General features: G+C 44.5%; 1 protein-coding gene and 1 long non-coding RNA gene across 10 annotated transcripts in view; one reads left to right on the top strand and one right to left on the bottom strand.

Annotated features, from left to right (window-relative positions):
• The window catches only part of gata3 (GATA binding protein 3), a 16,319-nt gene extending 8,432 nt beyond the window's left edge, over window positions 1-7,887 (bottom strand). For 2 of the 9 annotated variants that reach the window (XM_071502175.1, XM_071502177.1), the window contains exons 1-3: window positions 2,278-2,650; window positions 1,722-2,118; window positions 274-807 (exon numbers count right to left, since the gene is read on the bottom strand). In XM_071502175.1, the coding sequence (XP_071358276.1) occupies window positions 274-807; window positions 1,722-1,956 (769 nt within the window). In that variant the 5' untranslated portion in view covers window positions 1,957-2,118; window positions 2,278-2,650. Of the gene's footprint in view, window positions 1-273; window positions 808-1,721; window positions 2,119-2,277; window positions 2,712-4,404; window positions 4,795-7,555; window positions 7,705-7,752 lie in introns of those variants that run through there. The other 7 variants (XM_071502173.1, XM_071502172.1, XM_071502174.1 and 4 more) reach the window with 7 other exon arrangements.
• Window positions 6,757-9,419, top strand: part of LOC139635147 (uncharacterized) — a 26,750-nt gene continuing 24,087 nt past the window's right edge. The window contains exon 1 of the long non-coding RNA XR_011694131.1: window positions 6,757-6,986. This is a non-coding gene — a long non-coding RNA (uncharacterized lncRNA). The remainder of the gene's footprint in view (window positions 6,987-9,419) is intronic.

Here is a 9,419-nt window from a genome sequence, read left to right as displayed (position 1 = left end):
TTATTATTATTATTATTATTATTATTATTATTATTATTATTATTATTATTATTATTATTTTGTGATGAAAGAAAGAGTTTTGGTGCGCCTGTTTGGAGCACAGGTTGACCCGTATGGCCTTTAGCCCCAAAAGGTGGTGAATGAGCTGCTCAAGGGTATTTTTTTTTTTTTTTTTTTAAGTAGGATATGAGATTAAACATGGCTGATCATTAAGGCTGCAAATCTGGGGAATAATGTTAGATCAAAAGGGAATGTAATAAAGCGCACGCCTACCTGAACAGGACCTTGTTTTTGGTCTTGTTTTGGAACCATAACTAGAAGATGACCCACCTATCAGGCTACTTGGTGGGAAGAGGCCTGGGCCGTATTCAGGGACATAGGGTGGGTATGTGGCGATGGGGTGGTGGGCAGAGGATGACCCTGCTCCGATTGATGCCACGCTCCTGCTGTGAGCTGACTCCAGTTTCATACTCTCGGCCAGGGTCACCTGGTACTTTACGCACTCTTTATCCTCCTGCCGCCCGGAGCTGCTGGAGCCCGGGGTGGATATGCCCGGGTCCGGGGATACGTCTTTCGGAGGGGTCGGGGGAAACGTGAAGAGGTGCGGACTGGAGTGACCGGTGGACAGGGAGGAGGAGGAGGCCGGGGGGTAGACGGACAGGCTGGCCGGGGAGCCGTGGTGCAGGGGGTTCTTGGGGAAGGGGCTCAGGTTCCAGGGAGAAGTGCTGTGGTGCGGGGCGATGCCTTTGCTCCCCTCCAGCCAGGGCAGAGAGCCGTGCAGTAATGAGGGACGGCACACCTGGCTACCTGAGGCAGCACAGAAACACAAGAACACATCACAACCTGACCTCGTTCTGCAACAACAATTCATACACAAGAATGTTTTCGCGCTTTGGGCCTAAAAACACCAACAGATAAAAGAGTTTGCGCACAGATTTACCAAATATATTTATGTGGATTTTTATTTTTCTAACACAATTTGCCTCCAGCCGCTAATTGAAAATAGTTTCTACTGAGATTGTGTTGTGCCTCTGATCCCCTTTGAACAGGCCTTCATGTAACAACAGTACACTCAGAAGTTAAAGGAAACTACATCCAGGAAGTTAAAGGCTTTAATATTATAAGAAAATCCACCAATGACTCTAACTTGTGAACAGCGTGTTATAATAAATATTGTGCATCCGCTCAGAAGTGAAAACATGCTTCCGAGCATTACGGAAATATTCCAGGTGTATCTGTGACTTCTGTGCCAACACGTGTATCTGTTTAAACCCGTAACTAAACACTCGATTGATCCAGAAAACAAATTACGCACAGGCTTTTGGAAATCTACTTTGACATTATGAGTCAGCTGAATGTTATTTTTGTGTTGGTGAAGTTTAGCCGGGAATAGGCTGTGATGGCTATAAGCGGTACAAAGCCTACACACACATAAAAAAAAAACAACAACAACAACAACAAAAAAAACACAAACTAAAGGTCAACCACACATGTTTACGGCGGAGTTTCACTACACCTAAATTCTCTGTTTTTTTTTAAAGACATGTCAACTCAGTCCAAAACCGAAAGCTGGTCTGGATCTCCGTAGAGATAACACAAATAGGCGCAAACACAGCGACAGTAATTGAGTCTTTTCTGCAGGGGTAAATTACGCACGGACGTCTAAACAGGATAATGTGCACATTATTAAATAAAAGGCCCTAAAGAGGCCGTTTACTTACTGTGTGGAGGAGGAGGGTACCTCTGGACGGCTCGGACAGAGTTTCCATAGTATGGAGAGACGTGGTTCCCCTGTCCATCGATATTAAAGAGTACATCCACATCGTCAGCGAGGGGATACTGCGAAGGGTCCATGTATGAGTGGCCGAGGCCCGGGTGATGTGAGCCGGGATGCTGCTCGTTCAGCACCGCGGGATGATGGGTCATCCATCGTGGCTGATCCGCACTTACTTCCATCGCTTTTGCTCTGTTCTTTTATTTATTTATTTATTTTTCTTCAGCAAATGTTCATGCACGCCGAAGCAAACCGGTACAAGTCACAAGATAAGAAAGAATCTGTCCCAAATCCGCGTTTCTCTTTGTGTTAAATCCACAGGTTCCGCGCTTGCTTCTGATCACCTGGAGACAGAGAAGAAGAATTTATTGCCCTGTTTTCTCAAATGTGTTCACATGCAGCACGACTAAAACACACAGCAGGCTCACGTTTAACTGCATTTACCCGGGTTAAAAAAAAAACAAAGAGAGGGGGGGGGAAGCATATTTAAACACGAAACATACCCCACATTACAAATGCAACAAAGGTGTTGTCATATAAATACGTCCAAAATGGAATCCAGCCTCACGCAGAGTTCCTGAACTTCTTCCTCTCAGAAAAATGTCAGAGTTTCAGCCCCAGCTCAACAAGTAGAGGAGGCTTGTTTGCAGTGAATGGCTTCAGTGCACACTGACCGGCACCAGCAAGTTAAACTCACTGATCAAATCTGTGTTTGTGCGCAGTTGTAGCCCTCTCCATTAACTCCGCTCCTCTCTCTCTCTCTCTCCCTCTCGTTCTGTCTGGCTCTTACTCACTCGCCCTTGCTCTATTCTACCTCCCTCTCTCTTGTGCTCTCTCTCTCTCTCTCTCTCCAACCCCCCTCTTTTTTTTTTTTTTTTTTTTTTTTTTTTTTTTTTACAGTGAAGGCATTCTTTCAGGATGGCGCCAGGCAGCTCAATGCTTGCAGACAGCTGTGGCGCGACGCAACTTAAGGAGGGTCTGTCAGTGTCATCAGTTAAGGGGAGGGGCCTGCCCTAATTGAATATAACGTGGACCAGGAGAGATGCAGAAGTGCTGCAAGATTTTTTATTTTTTTTTCAATGACCTTGTCAAAAAAAGATAATATTATAATAAATAAAGAGATTTCTTTTTGCGGCCTAACCATACTTAACCCCCTTGTTATGAATGGTGACATATGATCTGCAAACTGTAAAAAGTTATTATACATTAATCTATAAAACATTATTATGTATATAAATCTAAATATGATAGTAATAGACAAATAAACACTTAAAAAAGCAAATGTGCACCGCAGCTTTTTCATAAAAGCAGATATCCAAATAAACACAGCCAGAATAAAATAATGAACGCTAATATGAGTGTTTTATGACGCCATCGGCCTCGGTCTGCACTTCTTCAGCCCTGCTGCTGCCGCTGAAGCAGAGAGGCAGAGCGGCAGAGCGGCTGCAGCAGAGCCTGTTGCTCCGGGCCGGGGGCAGGTCGCGGGACCTTCAAGCTCTTAAAACTGTGGCAGTGCGTCCTCTCGCGGTGACAGGCGCGTTATTCTGATGGCAGATCCGAGCTGAGCCCGTTTCCTCACCGTGAGGCAGGCACGGACAAGGACGCCCGGGTGACTGAGCTTATACTGCCTCCAACAACAACAAAAAAAAAAAAAAAAAAAGAGGGATAGATGGAGAGAGAGGAGAGAAATCCTAATGTAGCCTGTTATTGGCTGTCTGTGAACTTCTCTTTGCAATAGCCCTGTAGCCACTGCGGCAGCTCAGACTGACAAGCAACAATGGGTCGAGTCATTATTTATTCAAAACAGTGCATTTAATGCAACACGATAGTGCGCGCGGGGACTGATGTGTGTTGAACAGATGAGCAGCTTTCATTCAAAGGGCAGCCTCTTCCTCATCAATCAGAGAGTTCACCCTGTATGTCCGGTGTCACACACGCACGATGCGGCGCGTCTGCAGCGTGGCTCCGCTTCACGGCGCGGCACCGACGGAGGGCTGCTCCATATACTTTCATATTGGCAGCGTGGAATAGTAGATTGGAGCATCTGTGTGTGTGTGTGTGTGTGTGTGTGAGTGAGAGTGGTGGGGGCAGCCTCGGCGACGCCACTGGATGTGACGTCACCGTCAGTGTAAACAGTCAGGAAATGAACCCTCCCGCTGCGCGCAGTAGGTATGGCAGCGGGAGCGCGCACGCCCACGTAGGGTATCAGCACTATCCCGCGGCTGTGTTAATAACAGGTAGGGTCGGTTTGATGGGGGGACGTACTGGCTGCACCACAACAATGCATGGAATGTACTATCAGTAATCAATAGTGGCATTGATCAGTTGTATTTTAGCAATAATGAATGAGATTTTTTTTAAAACCTACAAGGCCACAAGCTCAGGTGATGGCTCCATTAAGCGCGTGTTCGTCTAGGCTATATTCCCAATTTATTTACCCCTCCCTCCCTCCCTCCCTCCCTCTTTGATATGGAGGCTGTTCTCAGCCGGGAACGTGGGAGCAAAGACTGAGAGAGACTTGGCAAAGTGTCGTGTTTTTCCTCTCCAGGATAGCCCTACCTGGAGAGAGAGGGAGACACACACACACACACACACAGGGAAAGAGGGAGCGTTTCCTCACTCAGACAAACCTGAGACTGAACTTGGATGCAAACTGCTGTAGCTGCCATTGTCAAGCTGTCAGCGGACTCGTGTAATTATCCTCTTGAAAAGTATCGCGGAGCCATTATCCACAAAGTAGGGCTACCAGTTATAGGTGCTCGGAGGCAACACATGACGGTGAATGTAGCCTAAAATCCCGATTATGTTTTTTTGTTTCTTGACTGGATGTATCGAAGCTTAGAGAATGGGACATGGAAGCCGTCCCATGACTTGATTCCCAAGCCTCGGTGTCAATAACGCCGCAGCTTTATTCAGCGCGGAATAAAACTGGCTCCCTTAAAAAAAAGTTGTCATTTATAATCCCAAACTGTCGCCACGCAGGGAGAAACAGTGGCTCCGGCTCCCTCTCCCTGTCAGTGTGTGTGAGAGTTGGTCTATAACACCAGCCCCTCTGCATTAGTCTGCTCCTGCAGCTAATGGCCTACAAATAGCAGCGCCGCTGTGCGTAAAGCTTTGATTCATAAAAAGTGGGCGAGTGGCCAGTCGGGCTTTCTGATGGCACAGATAATTTCTGAGAGATTATATCAGGCAGCTCTGATTCAAATCAAGACATGGCGCACTCTGCTTTTTTTCCTCCCACACTGCGGATGAGAATTTCAGACATGCACGGGATTATTTTATTGCCAGTGTGGAGGATGAAATGTTTTATCTGTGAGTGTGTATGGATTTGTGTGTGTTTACGTTGTGTATGTCCACATCAGCAAATTACAACCATTGTTTTCCCTCATAAATAATAGTTTCCTTCCGCCAACTGTTTAATCAGAGGTCAGCGAGATAAAAATCACTAAATACCAAAATTCCAGTTAACACCACTCGGCTAACTAGGCTTCTACTTCTATAATAATATTAATAATGATAATGATAATAATAATAATGGTTTTGTAATTTTAAATTACAAATATAAAAAATAAAACAAAAACTAACAAACAAAAAAAAAACACAAAAGAGATCAAATTACTTTAAAATAGTAGCCTAATGATAAAAGGTGTGTGTGTCTGTCTGTGTGTGTGTGTTGGTTTGTGTGTGTGTTTACTATTTAATTAAGGCCTGTTTCATCAAAAGCTGTGTCACATTTTGCGCGCACGCTCATTCATTTCAACGGAAACTGACCAAATGAGTAGAAAAATAAAGGCCCGAGAAAAATATCTGATCTGTCACCTTGACAACAAATGGAATTAGAAATAAATAAATAAAAAGGCACATGGCGAAAGTACAACAGAAAGCAGGCGAACACACACACACACACACACACACACACACACACACAGAGGACACATGTTTGTGTCTATAAATAATAGATCATGTGGAGAAAGTGAAGCGGCGCTGCTGCTGCGGTGTGGCCGGTGCAGCAGTGACGGTGCCCGGTCACTGATCAGACACGCTCCCGGCCAGTCGCGCTGTCATGCTGATATTTTCCTGGCTCCTCTGTCCCTACATTTTGAAACCAGTGCAGCACCGCAGGTAGCCTGTATGTTACATTTCTTACTATGTGAGTCATTTGTTACCTTTCTAGTCTTTTCAAGAAAAAAAAAACACATACACACACACACACAAGGACACACTGCTATTCTGTCGACGTGTGAACCTGCTCGGCTTCTCAGAACAAAACGAGGGCGTCAGATTCTGCAAGTCTAGCGCTGAAACCTGAAAACAGAAGTGGATTTCCTAGAATGATTTGAAATGAGAAGATGGAGGATAAATCATCTTTTTCTTCGAGTGTAAAAAGTAGCTCTTCGTGTTTTGTGTCATTCTTCCCGGCGAAAGAAGAAGAAGAAGAAGAAGAAGAAAAAAAAAGAAAAACAAAACGGTCTGCCAATTGACTGACTTGTGATTCTTATCTGTGTCTCTATCGCTTCTCGCCAGACACACTGATGTAATCTTTCCTTTAACAAACCGGGCCTTCTCACCTCTTAACCTATGCATGCCCGGCAGAAACAAACGCCATTAATATTTCTGGATAGCTTATTAATTCTCCTCTAAACACAAATGAACTCCTATAATTAAATTTAACTCAAACTTGAGCTCAGAATAAAACCCACACTTGTATCAGCTGCCATGTAATATTTGACTCTGACGCGAGATTGAAATGAAACCACAGCAGCAGCACATCTTTGTTCCGCTCCTGGACAGGGTTTATTATATTTGAACAACATTACAATATTTAATTTAACCAAAAAGATTGGTTTGGATATATATTTTTTTTTTTTGTAAAAAAAAGGGGGGGGGGTAGATTAAAAATATCTAAAAGTGTAAGGGCGGTGGAAGAGTGAGTGTGATGCCCTTAATTTGGCATCCTCTCCATCCCAGCAGCGGCTCCCTCTCCGCCATATCAACACGCATCGACCAAAGACGACATGGAGGAAACTAATAACGAGTGGAGAAGCGCAGCCTCAGCAAACCCAAGTCCTCTTCTCTCTCTGCCTTTTTTATGACCCCGCCGGCGAGGTAATCAGATCAATTTCACGGCTTGTAGGCTGCGGATCCTGCCTTCACCGCCGACCTGAGCGGCAGGTAATAGGCCGTTAAAAACCCTCATCTGCGCTGTTTGGAGGTAGGTTGCTAAATATTTTAACAGCTGCCTTTTTTTTTTTTTTTTTTTTACACACACATAGCATATCAATCCCAAAGTCGTGTTTGACATATGGCGGAAAGGAGACCAGCGGATTTCGCCGTGGTGAAAAAGAAATCGCAGCGACAGCAGACCCGGCAGCTGACGGCGACCTTAACGGCAGCAATGGCGGTCGTTGTGGATGTTGCAGCCTGCGGTATCACCACCACAGCCCCCTTTTGCAGCAAGTGCACACGGCCGTTATGGGGAGAAACGAAAGGTGGAACCGGTAGCTTCCTCTCCGGCTTCACCGAACTCCATTTAAAAAACTGCTAATTTAAGCGACACCGCTTTTTTTTTTTTTTTTTTTTTTCTTTCGTTTAACTTCATTAGTTTTTTTTTCATTTAAACAAACACAGAGTACAAACACAGCTCCTAAAAGTTCACCATCATTCACAGTCGAGCGACATCACTGAGTTCTCACATACAAAAGCCGCCGAGGGACGAGGCAGCCTATTGGACAGAGAGCATTCACAGGATGCTCCGGCTCCGAAATCTAAATATTTACTGACCTGCAGTGGACGCCGGACGGGTGGAGGCTTTTTTTCTGCAGATGTGAAGAAAGAGTGACATAGAGATGGAAGCGCCGATGGCATTTAGAGAGAGAGAGAGAGAGAGGGTGAGAGAGAGAGAGAGAGAAAGAAAGAGAGGGCGAGAGTAGCTGAGAGCCGTGGACGGGGGAAGAGGAAAAAAAAAATCACACACTCACACAGCCGTCGTGGTGGTGGCGGCGGTGGTTGGTGATGATGATGATGATGATGATGATGATGATGATGGTGGTGGTGGTAGGGCAAAGGCTTGCACATGCATACTGGGCCAACCAAAGGCGGCATCTTTACCATGCTTACTGTACTGTACTGTACTGTGCCGTGCTGTGCCGTGCCGTGCTGCGCCAGCTCTTCCGGGTCTGAATGCATGACAGGTCAGAGGAACTGTAACCAATTAAAAGGCAATAGAAACCAATAGGAATAAATTACAGGGTTAAATAATGGAATCAGATTTTTTTTTTATCAGGAAGTCATTTATTACATATATTTAACATTACATCCCGAATTATGTTTTATTTTTAGCCTACTCTTCATTTTATAATAGGCCTGTGTTCATATGGAAAGTGCAACACCTGACCATGCAGGTGACGCCCATTGCTGTCAGTGTAAATCTGAATTCGTTTGCTGTTATTAGAGGTCAATGATGAGTAAAATATAGGACATAAAGTGCCTTTTTTCATAAGGAAAATCCGTTTTATGGTTCAAATGTGGCCTTTTTATGCTATAAATGTGGTGTGATTTGTGCATGAGCAGCACAGAATTCAGCATGTTGTGCAAGTGTGTGAGTATCTAGCCTATAAGAATTGTGCCTGTGCAGTTTGTGCTTCTGCAGATTTTTCAGTGCGGAACACAAGACCTCAGAGTGACACATAAAATGCTGCACCTCCTTTTGTGTTGGAAAGAGCAGCGCTTTTTCTCTCCTCTGCCACAAAGGACAGATGAAGCCGTAGCTGGCGTCTCATCACCGACCAACTCCACAGCAATTAAGAGCCGCGATCTGAACAACGTGCAGGCAAACAGCATCTGAAATCTTTCCACAGCAGTGTGTGTGGTAATGTGATCGGAGCTGCATTGTGGCCACCGGATGGTTTGAGCATGTTGTTCTGAAAAACGAGGCAAAGGCGTCACACATGCATCCACCACTGTCCCGCAGCAATATAGAGGCCTACTGCTAGCCTGCTTATTGACACCATGGTTGATTGAAAGGAGCACCAAGCAAATCCGATCCTCCTCTCTGTGAAATGCACAGAGGAGAGGAGAGGATGCTGAAGGCTTGGTATCTCTCATGTTGCGCCTTGACTCTCTGAAGGAGAATGTAAACTGATCACACCCAAATCTATCTTTGGGGAAGGAATTCAATTAAGGTAATAAATTAAAGATAATTGGCGCAAACCGTCGTTGTATAAACTTACCAATGCGGCTGCAGCCAAATGTGCCTTTTTAAAACCAATGAATAATTCAGTGTTTCCATGCAGGGTAAGCGGGAGCTTTTCATTTGTGGAATTAGTATTTCAGCAAATGGAATTACGAAATAACACACAGCCAGATTGTTATGATTTATTAATCTGCTTTTGACGTAAATAAAGTGCTTATTCTCGGAATGATTAGCTCTTCGATTTCAATGTAAAGGTGAAGTTAATGTGCGCCTGCGATAAATGCGCGCACTGATGGCTTCGATAGAAACACTTAAACCAGTATTTATGCCGCAGATGATTAAAGCATATTATAGGTGTAATAAAAAGATTAATTATGAGGGGAAATAACGAGAATCAATTTCGTCTTGTTTAGTCTGGATGCAATTAAATAAGGGGGAAAATACATTTTAATT

The sequence above is a fragment of the Trachinotus anak genome, unplaced genomic scaffold (genome assembly GCF_046630095.1).
Source record: "Trachinotus anak isolate AG129_WGS33_773 ecotype Australia unplaced genomic scaffold, CSIRO_AGI_Tana_v1 ptg000018l, whole genome shotgun sequence".
NCBI lineage: Eukaryota > Metazoa > Chordata > Actinopteri > Carangiformes > Carangidae > Trachinotus > Trachinotus anak.
The sequence above is the reverse complement of the archived record's forward strand: the minus strand, read 5'-3'. Positions and strand labels throughout refer to the sequence as shown.